The following is a 17912-nucleotide window of genomic DNA, read 5'->3' as shown; positions in this document are numbered from 1 at the left end:
CGCTATCCCTATAGAATTTACAGGTCGTCCCCTCTACCTCACAATATGCTTTTGTGAAATATGCATCAAGTTTCATGTAAAATATTCGTGAACTACCTCGGAAGATTTTACAGGTCGTACCGTATGCTTTTCAATATGCTTCTGTGAAATATGCACCTCTGCTTATTGCGTAATTTGCAGCAATTGTTCTGACAAATGTAATACAGAGGATGTGCAAAATACTACATAATGCTGTGCATATTTAATAATTACTATATAAGCAACTTAAATATCAAAAGCGAAATTTATTATTTATAAGCACCATGGCTTTGAATTAAATAAGGCCCGTAAAGGTTAATGAAATTAAAAGGGTAAAATTAAAATTTTACATATTTCAACATTAATCCACTCATCTGCTAGAACTGAAATTCACGCCTATAGTTGGCTAAATGTAATCGAGAAGTAATTTATGTCAAACACACTTGAATGAAATCACCTTAAACCTAAATTTATAACTCTTGAGGGAAATTTACTTTCAAGTTTTAATAATTGTTAGGGACCATATATTATAATAATAGTAATAAATATTCATATCAAACCAAAAAAATTTATTACATAGAAAATAGGTACACATTTTGTACTCAAGATTGGTACAAGAGGTATAAAAATTTCCGTCAAGTGAAAACACTAGTTTTCATTCCATCCAATCAACGTTGGCAACTTTGCTCATCAAACCAGTTAGTTTGGAATTTATTTGAGTTTTTATCTTCGTATTGGTCGTACTTATTTTAGCCAAATACCTAAAACATATTGCGTTTTCAGTATAGTGCATGGTAATAATAAGAACTTTTGGTCTATACCTTTGAAAAAACAAAATAGTTGCGATACATGATGGTGGATATTGAAGGTTCAAAATGTAAAAAACAGCAAAAAAATATCCTAAAGCTGAAATAAATTCGTTCCCCTCCAAATGATCATTTACGATCTGCATGTCTACGCTCACCATGAATTGTGAAGCATGGCCAGTACCTAGAGTCGGACCTAAATTGAAAATGACGGGCCCATTAATTATAGAACCTTTAATTATTATGGATTAACCAATAGGTGAAGGATATTAGAGAGTTAATTCAAAAATATTTTACCAAAAATAATAAGAGCTGGATGAGACGGAAGTTTTTTCTCGATTTCCCTTTTTTCGGTTCCAGCCTGTAAAATTAAGGAATTAAATTTCGGCGTCTCATGTTTTGCCTTATATCTTACCTCAAATGTCAGAAATATCTTGGTCTCGTCTTCGTTGAAATGCGCCATGATAAGTCGAATTACCGCCCCTGCCACTATATCAATGCTCTTTTCCTTGCTCTCCTTTAGTTTGGACAAAATATCCACACAGATAGATTTTTTGCTTTTAGCAAAATAGTTGCAGAAATTATTATTTCGTCTCTCGAAAAAATAGCGGAAGTTTTCCAATATGTCTTTTCCTACTAGCTCTTGCACATGCGCCATAGCGCCTCGCAATTCGAAAAGATAGGGCCATTTCACTTGTAATTCATCCAAACTCATACCGCTGTTAATGTGCATTCTTTGCAAAGCGTAAGTTTTCTTAATTAGATTAATCAAAGTATCAACTGATTTATCGTCCTCCATAGACATTTTCAAAAGCTCAATCCTTAGATTCTCACAAGACACTTTGTCAGCTTCTATGATTTCAGGTTTGAATTTATATTCGTCACTGTGATCCAAACTCAAACGGCCCTTTTTAGCGGGATCCACATCTCTAACGCGAGGCATGATTTTTTCATTAGCCCTGGATAAGTTTTCTAATCTGTGATATAACTGGATCACTAAACTTCCATAGCCATCATGCCCATTTTTATCTTTAATTATTTCGCCGTCGACTTCATCCAAAATTCTTCCTGGAAAACTTTTCACAAAACTGGCTGCCAAATTCCTCATATCCTTCCTCGACGGTCTTAAACATTTTTTCAAAGCAGCTTCAACAAGTTGACGGACCACCGAATGTCTTATAGTTTCGTTCAGTCTGGTACCTTTTTCTAAGTAATTTTGCACTTGTCTCGAAAAAAGGCCCATGGTGACCTTGAATGTATCAGACCATGATGCTGTAATACCTCCATACTAGAAGTTAAATATATCCAGTTCTAATACCACTTTAATCTTTGGCTTGACCTTTTAAAGGGATACTTCAAAACCACCAATCATATTTTAGCGACCACATATTTTTAACACTTAGGGGTTGATAGGAAAGTTTATAAGCAAACATACAGTATTTAATTAAAAATCATGAATAAAAGCTAAAAGAATTAAAAATAAACGTTAGGATATTGTTCTCAAACTGCTTGTATATTCCGATTCAAAGATTTTAGGTAGAGGTCTAGACTCTTATTGTTTTAATAGAATAATTGTTAGAATGTTGAGTATCCCTTTAAGTCAAAGAAATTATATAAAAACAATAGTAAATTAACCGGTTCGAGAGACTTTCGCTGGTTGCACAATGAAGTACTTTCTGGATTTGGGTCCAAACTACTACTACACAAGTTTTCATCACATCCGGCATCAGCTGGATTAGCTGGTTCAGCATCTGTATCGATATTCAAACAATCTAATATATAAAACCCTGTTCTTCCTCACGACGGCCCGCCCGCCGTATTCACTTTTTTCACATGACCTTATTTCATGTTATAATAGCGCACGAAATTTTAAAATTAAAAGAAGGGTTAACAAACAATTTTGAAGAGCGCGTGGCATTCCTCCACACTATATTTAATTAACGCGCGGGTGTTAATTAAAAAGATTCAAAAAAGGCTTAACGTAAATTGTATTTTCAATCAGTGACAAGGCTAAGTTTAGGTTTAGATAGGGTTATATAGAGTAGGTTTTGGTTTAGATAGGGTTATATAGGGTAGGTTTTGGTTTAGATAGGGTTATATAGGGTAGGTTTTGGTTTAGATAGGGTTATATAGGGTAGGTTTTGGTTTAGATAGGGTTATATAGGCTTTGGTTTAGATAAAGTTATATAGGTTGAGACGTTGGGTTTGGTTTTCATTTAGTTAGGACTCTTAATATCAGGGTCGACCCAAGTCCAATAGGAAAGAACTGAAGAATCATTACGCTAGCGCCCGTTGTATTAATCGCAACGGGCTTTTTACTTAACTTAAGCAAATGGTATCACGTAATGCACAGTATGATGAAGTCCTTTTTTATGCTTAAGGTTTTGCAAAACTAACCCTTCAAAATAGTATTAAGATCACATCTCTGGATGCTCAAACAAATCTTAAATGTAGCAGGTACAAAGCCAGGCTACCTCTACAGTTTTGCACGTGTAGCCCATTTCAAAGTGATAATCTTGCAAAATCTTGTTTCTTAAAACGGTTGTCAGTTGAATCGAAATTCAAGTTTAAGCGTTACCTTTCTTTGCGTTATTATTTTCCACTGCTGTTTTCGCATGTGCAATAAGTCGTCGGATTTGAAGCGGCATCAAAGTTGAGGATTTCAAATCATTTTCAGTTAGAAATTGCAAGTCAAACACATTATGTCCTCCTATGGTTTTCACTAGTGCTGAAATTTCTCTCACTTCATCAAACGTCAAGTTGGGTAGAGCTTCTTTGATGAACTCATCAAGCTCATTTAATTCGCTATTTTTGATTTCGATTACATCCATCTAACAAGTCAAGAAATTTTATCTTAGCGTTTTTGGTACGTGTATTATTCTTTCACTTTATGCCGTGTTTTAAATGTGTGGATTAAATTAGTTTCCGATGATAAAAGACACTTAATTTTTTAAGTTCAGTTCAGTCATAGTATATTTTTCTTGAAAATGTTTTAAATGTGTGGATTAACTTAGTTTCCGATGATAAAAGACACTTAAATTTTTTAGTTCAGTTCAGTCATAGTATAAATTCTAGGAGAGCGGTAGCTCTCTTAGATAAGACTTCATACTGACTTTAATGTATAAGGATGGTTTTTTGATTGGATATAACTTTTTTTGTATTGTATTAACTGTTTTGAAAAAATTCCACAGAACTACAATTCGGACCCTCAATATGTGGTTAAAATTTCAAAAAGATTCATTTAATAGTTTATTTTATAAAAAATAAAGTTGCTAAGGGTGGTTTTCATTTCCATAAAATTTTTACGATATTTTTATGAAAAACATAAAATTTTCCCATAGAAATAACATGGGAAAATATTTTACAAATAACCATTTTGTGGCAGCCGTAATGCAATAACTATTCGGTTGTTTGACTTGAAAACGGATTTAAACGAAAGCCTGGTATTTAGATTTTGTGCTTTCCAATTTTCATTAATTAGATTTAAGTTAAAGTATGTTTAATTTCACATTTTCAAAACCATTCCAATATGCGATATTTTACCATGGATAAGAGTCAGTTTATGATGTTAGCACGGTTAAGGCTATTTGGTCCAATTATTCGTAGTGGTAAAAAACAAGAGAACCTAAGCTTGTAATAGCTAACAAGTTAAGTTGGAAAAGGACCCCACACATATATATTAAGTTACCAACTGCCTTAGAGACAGTAACAACAAAGGTGATTTAACAAGATTACCTACGACTGGTAATTAAGCTAGATTACCGACGACAGGTAATTAAGCTAGATTACCGACGACAGGTAATTGAGCTAGATTACCTACGACTGGTAATTAAGCTAGATTAGCGACGACTGGTAATTAAGCTAGATTAGCGACGACTGGTAATTAAGCTAGATTAGCGACGACTGGTAATTTAGCTAAATTACCGACGACTGGTAATTTAGCTACATTACCGACGACTGGTAATTTAGCTACATTACCGACGACTGGTAATTAAGCTAGATTACCGACGACTGGTAATTAAGCTAGATTACCGACGACTGGTAATTAAGCTAGATTACCGACGACTGGTAATTTAGCTAGATTACCGACGACTGGTAATTAAGCTAGATTACCGACGACTGGTAATTAAGCTAGATTACCGACGGCTGGTAATTAAGCTATATTAAAGACGGCTGGTAATTAAGCTACATTACCGACGACTGGTAATTTAGCTAGATTACCGACGACTGGTAATTAAGCTAGATTACCGACGGCTGGTTATTAGGCTATATTAAAGACGGCTGGTAATTAAGCTAGATTACCGACGGCTGGTAATTCAGCTAGATTACCGACGACTGGTAATTAAGCTAGATTACCGAAGACTGGTAATTAAGCTAGATTTTAAAGACGGCTGGTAATTAAGCTAGATTACCGACGACTGGTAATTAAGCTAGATTACCGACGACTAGTAATTAAGCTAGATTACCGACGACTGGTAATTAAGCTAGATTACCGACGACTGGTAATTAAGCTAGATTACCGACGACTGGTAATTAAGCTAGATTACCGACGACTGGTAATTCAGCTAGATTACCGACGACTGGCAATTAAGCTAGATTACCGACGACTGGTAATTAAGCTAGATTACCGACGACTGGTAATTAAGCTAGATTACCGACGACTGGTAATTAAGCTAGATTACCGAAGACTGGTAATTCAGCTAGATTACCGACGACTGGTAATTAAGCTAGATTACCGACGACTGGTAATTAAGCTAGATTATCGACGACTGGTAATTAAGCTAGATTACCGACGACTGGTAATTAAGCTAGATTACCGAAGACTGGTAATTCAGCTAGATTACCGACGACTGGTAATTAAGCTAGATTACCGACGACTGGTAATTAAGCTAGATTATCGACGACTGGTAATTAAGCTAGATTACCGACGACTGGTAATTGAACTTGATAAGTATATGACATGTGTTGGTGCTCAGGTATACGGAATCTTTTTGTGGTATAACTATGTACAGCTTCCTCTGTATTTGCATGTGAAAATGACGGGAAAGCAATTTGAGTTTGACCGGACGTTCATTGTCAAGTCAAGCAGTCAGGAATGACAGTTTTATCATAGATGGTTGGTTAGTTCAAACGAGTTAACTAATATATGCACAATGCCCTAATACTTTTACTCTCCTAAGGTTTCTGAACAATTTGAATTTATATTAAGACTGAAGTGACAGATATTAATAAAATCTGTCATTGTAGACAAAGACGGGAAAGTGTAAAAGATAAGTGTAGAAAATGAATTGCCTGAAGTAACAGATATTAAAATTTTCACTTTTGAAGACATGATCATAAAACATCGATTATTTGAAAAAATTCTTATCTTAGTTTTTTTTCACCAAAATTAGTCAAAATATTTTGTCATGAAACATGAGCATCGTTTTAAAAGTAGTACTCGTGAACATTTTATTTTATATCAAAAATTTACAATTAGTTTTGAGTATTTGGTCCCATAAGGAGAATTAAATAGTCAGAAAATGGTTGAACAAAAAACTGTGTGAAATCTTGAAAAATCGTAGTCGTTAATTTGAAAGTTTTAAAAATATCAAAATTAACGTGATGTATAGCTCCCAAAATATCTTTTGAACATTAATAACTACATCACAGTAGAACGGCCTTTGTAATTTGTAACCTAGTATCATGCCAGTATCCCTCAAAAAACTTGAAGATACCATTTTTTCTGGACTACTATTTAGAGCAAAATACTTGTGTAAATAATGTAGAAAAATATTTTGAGTTTAATGAAAATTTAGTGAAAAAACTAAGATAAGAATTTTTTCAAATAATCGATGTTTTATGATCATGTCTTCAAAAGTGAAAATTTTAATATCTGTTACTTCAGGCAATTCATTTTCTACACTTATCTTTTACACTTTCCCGTCTTTGTCTACAATGACAGATTTTATTAATATATATATATTTGTCTTGAAAATGTTTTAAATGTGTGGATTAACTTAGTTTCCGATGATAAAAGACAATTAAATTTTTTAGTTCAGTTCAGTCATAGTATAAATATATTATTTGTCTTGAAAAAAAGGGGGGTTTTCTAATGCAGTGGGTGAAAAACAGAGTGTTTCAGAGAAATTGTCTTTCGCCCATGGATTTCATAGCAGGATAACGGATAATAGTCAGAAAGGTCCTCAATTGATATTATTATATTTTTTCTCATTTCTCTTAACTCATAAACATGCAAGTGTTGCACGTATACCGATGAGTATAAGGAGAGTTGCCCCAATACAGCTGTATTATTGTGAACAATCATGGTGACAATTTCTCCAAAAACTATTATGTCTTCTTTGGATTCAAAAACCGTAAAATTCCCTTTCTCATATAGTGTGCCTTTAAAGCACAACTTATCCGTTAACACAGTATTTTTGGAATTAAATTTCCACTTTTCAATTTCACTGCGAAATTCGTCACCAAAAGAATAGGATTGTAATTCCTTGACACCGGATGTAAGCTGGACAATTGGGGGAAATGGTGATCCTGACAGAAAGTATGCCTGTTGAAGTTGATACTTTTCTGACAAAGTTTTGGTGATGTTCAAAAAGTTTTTAGTGTTGTGGGCATATTTTTTGTACACAGAATGTTTGCTTTCAAAGCGAAGGGTCCATAGTCGAATTAGTGGTCCAAAATGCAAAATTAGGGACGGATAATGGTTTATCACATAATGATGCTTAGCCTTTAATGTATATTGAGGAAACTGCTCTAGTAAGTCATGTTTATATTCTAGAAGCATATGCTTTAGTGCAATTACTTCTATTTTGGAAATTTTAGGAGCCGTTATAATTTCAACAATATTTTTAAGTTTCAAATATAACTCCCAAACAGGATCTGAGTAATTCAGAATTTTATCTTTCAAAATTAATGATAAAAGCCTTAAAAGGCACCAAATCTGTGAAGCGTCTCCTATCAATTTCTTTGTATTGCCTTTTTTAACACATGGTTTGTTTCCCACATCCTTCCCCAAATAAGAAAATTTCAAAATTTGCCAATTGTAAAAGTTCCAAGAAAACCATTTTTTGTTTCCAATGAAGTAGGACAAAAACAAATACAAATCATACGCCACGACACCTTCGAAGAGGTCATGGGCTAAGCATGGTGCAAGACCTGGATTACACACGTGGAAGTTTTCAAGTTCATTAAAAACGGAATCAAATTGAATTCCTCGACTAGAAGCTAGTTCTTTGTTTGTTTTTAAATTTTTAAGGTCCGTTTTGTAGGAATCAACTGTTCTCTGAGGAAATAGTTTTACTTTTGGAATATCCTCCGCTTTTATATGACAGTAACGGCAAATATACCCCTTCGAGAAATTCCTTTGAAAACCTCCAATTTCGTGGTTACCTAAATTATCTCCTAGTAGACTAGTAACACTAACTTTATAGATTTCCCCCTGATAGAACAAACCGTCTCTCTCTAATATCTTGAGATCCATGACGAATCTCCTAAAGCAACGATTAAATCCAAAAACCTTGAAATTTGAGTCTTTACACAAAAGAACTAGTTGCATATGATCTACAGTAGATCGAAATTCAGGCGGTATATTTACTAACGTATAGTAAACTCCCACTATTTTGTGCAATGTCTTGGCAGAGCCCAGTGGATTGACAGTTTCGAAGGCATCTTGGAATATTAGTAAGTGTAGAGTTTTACCTTCATTTTTAAAGGAGTTTTTAAAAACCTTTCCGTCTACAACATCTTCTAAAATTTGATTTTTGCCCTGAGTATATGTAGGTTTGGGAAATTTTAAAAGCTTGAAAACCTCTTCATTTGATATAAGAGCAGTTAAAGTTTCACTTATTGAAACATAGTGATATGAGCATTTTTCACCTTTATCGTACCCTATTAATATCTGAACCGGATCTACATAATTCATTTTAGTTTTGTAAAATTTTTTCCTCAAATGAATACTTTTCATACTTTCGTTTGTTTTCTCTAAAAATGAACTGTCCAAATAAACCTCAAGAACCTTAGCTATTACATCACTCGGTACATTATTTTTTTGTAAGTCACTCTCAAACCTTTTGACCATACAGGATTTCTCCAACTGATTTAAGCTAGATATTTCATCTGCTACAAACTGAATCGTCGAATTTGGCAAAAACATTTTTGCCTGAAGTTTTAAATAAAACAAACCGAGGTTTGTAGCAAATAGTTCAATCGAATCAGGTTCAGAATTATAAAATAGTTCGGAAGTTGACTCTGTAAGCTCCGTGCCTTCATCATGTTGAATATCCTCGTTATTTTGATCAGTTGAAAAGGGCACACTACTATAATCTTCATCAGTATAACCATCAGTTCCATTTTCAGAGAAAATCGACTTCGATTTATATTCCGTTTTGTGTTTACGATTAAAATGACACCTAAGTGACGTTAAACTTCCATATTCTCGAAGGCTACACCCAACCAGCGGGCAACAGAATGTAACACCTTTATCTCCATCATGTTTTTTCAAATGAAGGGAAAGGCTCCTTAATAAACCGCATCGGAAATGGCAAATATTGCAGTGAAATTCTTGTGAACTTGATGAAACTTCATGACTTTTTTCTGCCGCTAATTTTGGTGAGCAGTTTTTGTTTAATAGTGACTTATGGGAGCGATACGAGTGAGTTTTGAAAGTGTTAAATTTATGAAAGCTTTTGTCACACAACGCGCAAAAATATGTAACTGATGGGAGATGCTTGTGATAAGAGCAATGTTTAAAGTACGATCCAAAACTATTCGTTTCGAATGAGGCACAGCTACTAAGAGGGCATCTGAACGACATCTGAAAATTATAATGGATTGAATTAAATATACCAATCCATTATTGCCATAGGGGAAGGCAACACACAAGGCCAGGGGCGAGCCCTCCACGTTAGGTGTTTTGCCTCACGCCATGAATCGCCGCTAGAGGTAATGCTCGCCTCCCTCGTGTAGTGAGCTACGCCTCAGCCTAGCGGTGCTTCTTGGCGTGAGGCCAAACACTTAATGTGGAGGGCTCGCCCGCTTTGCGTTGGTTTTGCTGTAATCAATTAATGGATTGGTATATAACTGGGAGCGTATGAGATCTCTATTTAACAAATATTATAAGAATGGCCAATTCCCTAAAAAGGTATTGTTTTCCTAAAAATTACATTGTGACTAAATATATAGAGTAAATAATGATTAAAAACATAACCTAACATGGATTAACGAGTCAACACTACATGAGTTCATTTTTAACGTTTTTAATATACAGGGTGTTTCATCTCTGCTTTTTCCCTCGGTAAAATATTCTTTCCGCGGGAGGGAAGAACCCCCTTCGTACCTGCTTTTACCCCCGGCAACATGAATATTTGATATAAAGGCCGTTTCACACACTGAGTCACTGACTTACGAGGAGAGAACGCGTGAGCCGTTCCTTTTGATCAAAGAGGGGGTTCCCGGGCTTGCACTCTTCCTTTTGTATCGAACCCGGGTCGAATCCCAAGGGGGTTGGTCACTGCCTTCTCTTTGTCCGAACGCTCTCAGGTTCTCTCTCGCTTTTGCTATAGAGAATAGAGGTCACTAGACTCTGTGCCCTTGGACAACTTTTTACCCCTCCAAATTCACTGAAAACAAAAAAAAATGAATGTTTTGAAAAGAAAGCCAATTGAGAAACCTTCAAGTTTTAACTTTTTAATTGAGAAACCGCAGGGCCCCCCAGCCGAATTTCGAAAATATTTATAGGAATTATAGGATTTTTTTCATGAAAATATAGGATTTTATAGGACAGTTTTCCAGAATTATAGGATTATATAGGACGCTAAAATATTAATTTTTATTTTTTTAAAGAACCAATACTGCAAACAGGGGCCGAGCAATTAAGCAAAATGTTCAAAAACATACCCACCAATTTTCGAGGCTCATAACTCTGGTTCTACACTTCTATACTAGAGATACGGGGATGCCCTTTGAGTATGTTATAGTACTATTTGCCCCCATCCAACCATACTAAAAACTTAGGGCTACGACAAAAACGGTTTCCAGAATTATAGGATTATATAGGTGGGTTTCCAAATTCTGCAGTGAAGTATTGAGATAGGCGTAAAAGGGGCTAAGAAGACAAATCTAATGCTAAACCCTCTCGCGAGTTGGCGCGCAAGGAATGGTTCTATGGAAATTTTACATTGCTATTGTCCAGCCACCTGGAGGGAAATTTTGGCGAACTATTTTTCTTCTTCGCACCTGCGAGTTCAGCTGCTACGTAGTGAATATGGAAACCCACCTATAGGACAGTAAAATATTAATTTTCCTTTTTTTTTTTTTTTTGAAGAAGCAGTACCGCCTTTTTTGATCTAGCAAATGACAACCAATAGAGCTATTTCAGAGGGGGTAATGGCTACGTCACCAATGCCATTTGCCCATAGAGAAAACCCTCACAAAATGGCCGCCCCTACACTCAAAGGAAGGCCCAATTTTCGTAGCAGACGAAATTTTTCCCCCACTGAAATAGCTCTATAGACTCCCTATTAGCTGCCCACACGCAAAACTCACCATGGTGGTGCACACTGAACGTTCAGTTATCAGATTTATAATATACCGAGCTATTATTAACTACTTAAGCTACAATATTAGGGAAGCCATCCCCATTTTATGATATTTTTTAGACCCGAGTCCCGGTTTAACCGATAAGTTGCTTAAAATTCGCCCAAATTTCAAAATTATAGGATTTTTGGCGATTTTAGCCAAAATTATAGGATTTTATAGGACAGTTTTAAAAATATAGGATTTTATAGGAATTAGGACCTCTGGGGGCCCTGGAAACCGGTAGCGGAAAAATACGGAAAATTTTCCGGAAAAATATAGCTCGGTCATTTTCCGAGCGGAAAATTTTCCGACTTACAACCCTAGGTTTTTCTTTTGCAGTTCCCCAGTGTTGAGTCAGGCCTTTGGTGAGTCTAGAAATTGCACATAAAAAGGCTAGCAGTTCAGATCAATTTGGCTCACAGAGGGCCTGACAACACTGCACTGAAATGGAAGCTGAGAGTAAGGGGTGGAATTTTCTCAAGCCCCTTTAGTGGGAACTACCTATACAAAATTTACAACTAAATTATTATTAACACCCATAATTTTACGAAAGTGCAAATAAAAAAAAATAAATACATTGATCAGTTTCAGTGAGATTTATAAGGAAGCTAACAAATGAGGGTCATGAAATATGAAATATTTGTCATATGACCGTTTATAGATTTGAGACAAAGACAAACCTCAAGCGAAATAATGTAGCCTGGGCTTACTTATTGGTAATTTCATCAACATTCTTAATACAACTTAAAAATAAGAGTAATTTACGGGTTGGACAAAATTAAAAGCAAGCGAAACAAATATTAAATGAAAACTTACTTTAGATTAGCACTTGAATGTCCTTCCTATGAAATATGATGATAAAATCACAACATGAATTGAGGCTTGGCCTAACACAGTCGCTCCGCTCCCGCGACCTTAGAGTACGATACTGAAACACCGTCCGAACTTAGTACCTGCGGCTCCAGTTATCTGCATTTAGAATTTTTTTTCTAGCCCTAACACTCATGAGGCAAAGACACGGTGAAGCGGATAGTCGATGACAAAGCTTACAGGTTGGGAATTTCGCGCTTTTGGCGGGAAAAAGGATGACACGTTTGACGTAGATTGGAAAGCGGATTTTTTGTAAAATGTGTTGAAATTTAATGTATACCAGTACACGTGTAACTTCCTCTCCCTCTAGAAGCGTTGTATACCTTGTTTATTGTAACCTGGCCGATCGAGCGGTGGTGGAAATTCCATACTTATTCTCTGTAAAAGAGGCAAGGTATTGCACCACGAAAAGTAAACGCGTTTTGGGGGTAAACAAGGGAAGGGGTTATTGAAAACCCCAAGAGAGAGAGAGGGGTATGGTTCTATCGTGAAATTCTAAGAAGGAAGACGTGTACGGTCTAAACGAAATAGTTTATTAATTTTTTGGATTAAAGTTTATGATTTTTGTTTGTTTACGACGGAGTTATTTGGTTACACTCTAAGACAATTAATCTGCGACAACGTTAATGGCTGATTCTAATAGATGGGGAAAAGGAGATAGTTTAAAATGCAGAAAAGGAGAAAGTTAAAAATGCATAAAAGGATAATGTTAAAATGCATAATAGCTAATACACGGTTATGTAATTAATTAAAATTAAATAAAGAACATTAGTTTTAGAAAAATATTAAGTAAAATTCTTAAAGAAATCGAATTGCGTATCAATAAATTGCTTTGGCTAAAATTAATTATGTTAGTTAACTGGAAATAAGAAAATAAATTAATTATGGCTCTTATTTTTAAGCTAATAAGTATCCGGTTGATTTAATTAGTAAGGTTAGGTCTATTGATCTATTCGATGTGGAAAACCATAAAAGGAGGCTTCCTTTACACTTATAGGAACGTTTTGATCCATTTTCATGGTGGAAATCTTTAGTTGTCAAAATGTTAAGGTAATCCATAGCACCATAAACATTATATAGGCCTAAATTGAACCGTAACCTTATAGCGAAACGACTTTCGATTATGGTGGTAGAAATCTATAGCTATCTACAAAACATTTTCTTGGATGTATATATCGAAAAAGAAGTTTGGTCCCATCCATCACAAAACAATCTAAATCTTAAACTACCGGAAGTTAATTTTTAGCTTCCTGACGTATAGCAGCGGAAAAATAATGATCGGATCATTCATTATAAGAACTAATGAGGCCTAAATTAAGGCTCAAAAACAGGCACAATCGTTGCTAAGCCTAGTTTTGAAACTTTAAATAAAAAGCAAGCATAAACTTTTGGTTTTAGAACGTGTATTAGCTCGTGAGAACCAATTATGACGTAGGAACGGAAAGGAAATAAACCATCCTAAGAATTACCACCGTTTTGGCAGCCATAGAACCCATTATGCAATTTTTAGCCACATCGTGGTATACGATAGGCTCTTAGTTTGACCCGAGCCGTAGTAGTATTGGCCGGGGTTTTTGCTTTCGTTATCGTCAGATTTTAGCTTAAATGGAACCAAGTGGTAGCTGAGCTCAGTTTAGAGATTTTATTTTAATTAAAAAAATTTTCACACCACACCCGGGAATTGAACCACTGTGGGGTTGGACACGTCTGATTTTTTGTTTAGGGTCTTTGAATTTTTTTTCCTTTTATTTATGTGCTAATTAAATAGATAACGATATGGCTACTATTAAGTCCCAGCCCTTGGTCCATCTTGTTTATATTAAGTTCTTATAATAACTTTAAAATAGTTTGCCCAGGTTTAGCCCCCCCAAATTTCAAACCCTAGCGACGCTACTGCGCCTCATAGAGCTAGCGTTCGTTACACGCGGGAGGCTAGTCTACTCACACTGCCGCTTGCGGTGCTTCTTAGCGCGAGGGAACTAGCCTAATATGGCGGCCCGGCCCCTGTTTTGTTTACTTTCCCTATTTCATTACAGAAATGGTCTATGGAAGCGGTTAACTTGATATACATTTTAGTTTGGAAATGCTTGGTAAATGGATAGAACCAGATCTTATTTTCTATGGCAGCTCCTAAAATTCCAAAAAGACAGAGTTTTACTATAGACTAATGACAACTCTCTGCCATTAGCTGTATTAGACTATATATGGTAATATAATGTAGGTGCCACTACTACTCATTTATGTATTTTAGCACATGGGATTCACAGCTATTATAGCTGTCAATCAGTCCATTGTAATGGGGTTTTTCGCATTTTTTAAAGTAAATAAAACCTAGCTGGGCCCTGTAGCTATTATATTCAGTTCCCTGCTTTAAGGTAAATTTTCTAAGCCAAAGCTCGCACCATATACAGAGTTCTTAACTTCTTTTACACACGGGAAGTGACAGAAGCGATAAGATCGGGGGCGTTATGAAACTAGCAACCAATCCATTGAAAGTTTTCCCGCCAAATTCCGAGTTAAACTTGGCGCTCAGCCAACATAAGGGCATTAGCATAAGTGGATAATATTAATAAGTGGGACACAACAAACTATATCCGTAAAACATTCGTAATGAATGTCTGTTTTAAGACGGACAACACAGAAACGAACTGATCTAGGACTATCTACCTTCGTCAAGTATACATCGGACTCCCCGGATCAAAAAAAAAAAAATGTTCCCTAGGCCTTGGTCTAAAGCATGTTGTTAGTAGGTACTCTCGGCGGGCTGGGGTGTTATCTACTGTCTTTAACAGCTATAGGCGCAAAGAAATCAGGTTATTCAATGTTAAATTTTTAGCAGTCAAGACAGTGAAGACCTTGTGCTTATCTATGGTAAAATTGCTTTAAGGTCAATCAAAAGCCAACCTGGGAAGAGGGAGGGTGGGGGTATTTTCATATGACTTAAGTTTTTACTAATTTTGAGCGCTTGTGTTTGAAACTGAAAATTATAAATTCGGTTGACAATATAAACCGAAAGATAACATTTCAAACCCTACCAAAATAGACCAATTTGGAAATTCCATAGGATAAGCCAGCACTAGAGATGTGAAATTATCGTAATTTTTAAAAATGGTAATTTACCGTTTGAAAATTTCGGGGAATCAAAAATAACCATTGAGATGGTAATTTGTGGTAATTAAAGCAGCAAAATTTTAAATATTGTTGGTAATTTACCAGGGTAATTAATTATCGCAGTAAATTACCATTGTAAAATTAATTCATGGACGGTAAATTACCTACTCACATCTCTAGCCAGCACTCAAGGGGTGAGGCCGCCATCGAGGTAAACTCGTCATGCCAAGAAGTACTGCTAAAAGCAGTGTGAGCTGGCTATAGCCTCCCCCGTGGTGTGAGCTCGTAAACCCATCTGGCCGTGCTTCTTGGCGTGAGGCTACTGATGCAGTTAACCCCGATGGCGGCCTCGCCGCTGTGTGCTGGTTTCTCTGTATGTAATTTCCGAATTGGTCTATTGCTGAAAGAAAACTTATTTTTAAACTATGAAGTACAAATGACATAAATACATTATTAATTATTATTAACTTTAACCAAAATCACCCAGCGTTGCCCGTCAGCCGGTCGGGACCTTTTCTGTTATTTTTTCGCCGCCATTTTAAAACGTGTTGGCAACTTTCACCCTTCGCAGGAGTATAGAACATTGAGAACCCGAAAACTAAATTTAAGTGAAATCAGTCGAAGCCCGTGGGAGTTATTCTATAAAGAAGATTTTTCACATTTTTGTCCGCCATTTTTCAAGATGGCTGCAGATTGTAAAATCCTTTCCTAATGAACTGGGCTGTACCTCATGATTATCTGTCAGTCAGGACGCTTACTTGTACATGTATAGATAAAGAAGAGTGTAAAAACTTATGTTATGAATGTTATAGCAGATGATACATTTCCACACTACGTTAAATCTCGTAGGAACAGCCGTAGATCCTATATAGTTCCACACTACGTTAAATCTCGTAGGATTAGCCGTACATCCTATAGTTTCACACTACTTTAAATTTCATAGGATTAACCGTAGATCCTACATTCGATTAACCGTAGATCCTACAGTCGATTAACCGTAGATCCTACATTCGATTAACCGTAGATCCTACATTCGATTACCCGTGGATCCTACATTCGATTACCCGTTTACCCGTGGATCCTACATTCGATTAACCGTAGATCCTACATAAGATTAACCGTTGATCCTACATACGATTAACCGTAGATCATACATACGATTAACCGTGGATCCTACATACGATTAACCGTGGATCCTACTTAAGATTAACCGTAGATCCTACTTAAGATTAACCGTAGATCCTACATACGATTAACCGTAGATCCTACTTAAGATTAACCGTAGATCCTACTTAAGATTAACCGTAGATCCTACTTAAGATTAACCGTAGATCCTACATACGATTAACAGTAGATCCTTCAGTTTCGTAACACGTTAAATCTGGTAGTATGTTATTGCATTTGACGTGAAATCCTGTAAAATCTACAAATATGAGAGCAACGAAAGCTGCCTGTAATTTTGCTTTGTAACTCATAAAATGCACAGATAAACACAATGTAGAAATTACTAGTATTAAAAGAAACTTTAACATGCATTATCCGTTGTAACTTGTAAACGGGATGTCATGTAAATATCTCAAGAATACCATCTGTTAGAATTACGGATGGTTATATTGTATATACAGATTTTTGTTGTAGAATATATCCTACCATTAGTCTTGTTACAATTACAGAATGTTGGTTCGTGGAATATACCGAATTCCTACTGTGAATTGGTGACTACAGTAGTCACCGTAAAATGAACACTACATGATCATGTTAAAACTATGGTTTTTTCTCTCAGTGTAGTGTGGAATAAAAGCTAACCAAAACTTAAAATCAGCCTAAGACGAGTGAAAATCCTTCAAAATCGGTTCCGTAGTCTTTATCTATAAAAGGTTGTATATCTTTAAAACACGAATAATTTTACGTTGACATAAATTTACGGATAGTTTTAAAGGTCTACACAGTAATTTTCCAATGAACCCATTATGCAATTTTTAGCTACATCGTAGTATACGAGGTATGTTATCGATTGGGCGTGTTATCAAAACAGCATTGTCCAAAATGGCTTTTTCATAAACGCGTTTGTCATTATAGCCATTTCTCGTTTTAGCGCATTTTGATTACAGCGTTTATATCTTGAGCGTTGTTTCGTATTGTTGAAGGAATAAGTATTAGAGCTCAGCATTATCTATCCATTATCCACGTTATTTTATCCATAATCCAGAATTATCAACAGAAGTTGTATATTAAATCGAATTATGTCCACAACATTTATCCATAAATAATCGATTATTCACTTATTTACGGATAACGGATGGATAATGCCAAGCTCTAATTAGTATTGATTTCAGGTTTAGGTTTGAATTTTAATGGTTGTCAAACAAACAGTTTCGTGGTCTAGTGTGTTAATGCGTTTTAATGTTTGGTTGGGATGGGTTATTTGAACTCCTATAAATTACCTTCCACCTTATCCAAAATATCCGTCTATTAATTAGCTGCCACCTTTTCCAAAATATTCTGATATTGATTAGCTGCCACATTTTCCAA

The 17912-nt window shown here is 35.6% G+C and overlaps 3 protein-coding genes across 3 annotated transcripts; all 3 read right to left on the bottom strand.

The window, feature by feature from the left end:
• Positions 1-651: 651 nt before the first annotated feature.
• LOC149584658 (uncharacterized) lies at positions 652-1587 on the bottom strand. The gene is made up of 4 exons (XM_089863327.1): positions 1240-1587; positions 1122-1185; positions 840-1020; positions 652-779 (listed from the first exon to the last, which is right to left on the bottom strand). Exons 1-4 carry the CDS (start codon positions 1555-1557, stop codon positions 674-676), a joined length of 669 nt encoding a protein of 222 aa, XP_089719453.1. The 5' UTR covers positions 1558-1587; the 3' UTR covers positions 652-673.
• A 5-nt stretch (positions 1588-1592) lies between these two features.
• LOC149584657 (uncharacterized) lies at positions 1593-3703 on the bottom strand. The gene is made up of 4 exons (XM_089863485.1): positions 3403-3703; positions 2460-2575; positions 1666-2112; positions 1593-1604 (listed from the first exon to the last, which is right to left on the bottom strand). The coding sequence occupies exons 1-4, from the start codon at positions 3653-3655 to the stop codon at positions 1593-1595; spliced, it is 828 nt and encodes a 275-aa protein (XP_089719611.1). The 5' UTR covers positions 3656-3703.
• Positions 3704-6915: 3212 nt separating this feature from the next.
• On the bottom strand, positions 6916-13765 carry LOC149584656 (uncharacterized). The gene is made up of 5 exons (XM_089863484.1): positions 13739-13765; positions 12216-12241; positions 12110-12142; positions 9578-9636; positions 6916-9422 (listed from the first exon to the last, which is right to left on the bottom strand). The coding sequence occupies exons 1-5, from the start codon at positions 13763-13765 to the stop codon at positions 6916-6918; spliced, it is 2652 nt and encodes an 883-aa protein (XP_089719610.1).
• Between the last annotated feature and the right edge of the window lie 4147 nt (positions 13766-17912).

This window comes from Phalangium opilio, unplaced genomic scaffold, assembly GCF_054372755.1.
Source record: "Phalangium opilio isolate 3A_F unplaced genomic scaffold, DU_Popi_V2 ptg001170l_1, whole genome shotgun sequence".
Taxonomy (NCBI): Eukaryota; Metazoa; Arthropoda; class Arachnida; order Opiliones; family Phalangiidae; genus Phalangium; species Phalangium opilio.
The sequence above is the reverse complement of the archived record's forward strand: the minus strand, read 5'-3'. Positions and strand labels throughout refer to the sequence as shown.

Bases quoted from the DNA above. Each gene is read 5' to 3' on its own strand.
- LOC149584658 (XM_089863327.1), bottom strand. From the start codon at position 1,557: ATGCACATTAACAGCGGTATGAGTTTGGATGAATTACAAGTGAAATGG. The intron at 1,021-1,121 runs GTAAAATATTTT...TTTTCAATTTAG, and splicing joins TCCAGCTCTTATTATTTTTG to GTCCGACTCTAGGTACTGGC. The intron at 780-839 runs GTATAGACCAAA...AATATGTTTTAG, and splicing joins ACTATTTTGTTTTTTCAAAG to GTATTTGGCTAAAATAAGTA.
- LOC149584657 (XM_089863485.1), bottom strand. From the start codon at position 3,655: ATGGATGTAATCGAAATCAAAAATAGCGAATTAAATGAGCTTGATGAG. The intron at 2,576-3,402 runs GTAACGCTTAAA...ATATCGATACAG, and splicing joins AAATAATAACGCAAAGAAAG to ATGCTGAACCAGCTAATCCA. The intron at 2,113-2,459 runs GTTAATTTACTA...TTTAACTTCTAG, and splicing joins AGCGAAAGTCTCTCGAACCG to TATGGAGGTATTACAGCATC.
- LOC149584656 (XM_089863484.1), bottom strand. From the start codon at position 13,765: ATGGGTTCTATGGCTGCCAAAACGGTG. The intron at 9,637-12,109 runs GTAAGCCCAGGC...TATAATTTTCAG, and splicing joins GTTGATGAAATTACCAATAA to ATGTCGTTCAGATGCCCTCT. The intron at 9,423-9,577 runs GTACTTTAAACA...CACCAAAATTAG, and splicing joins GAAACGAATAGTTTTGGATC to CGGCAGAAAAAAGTCATGAA.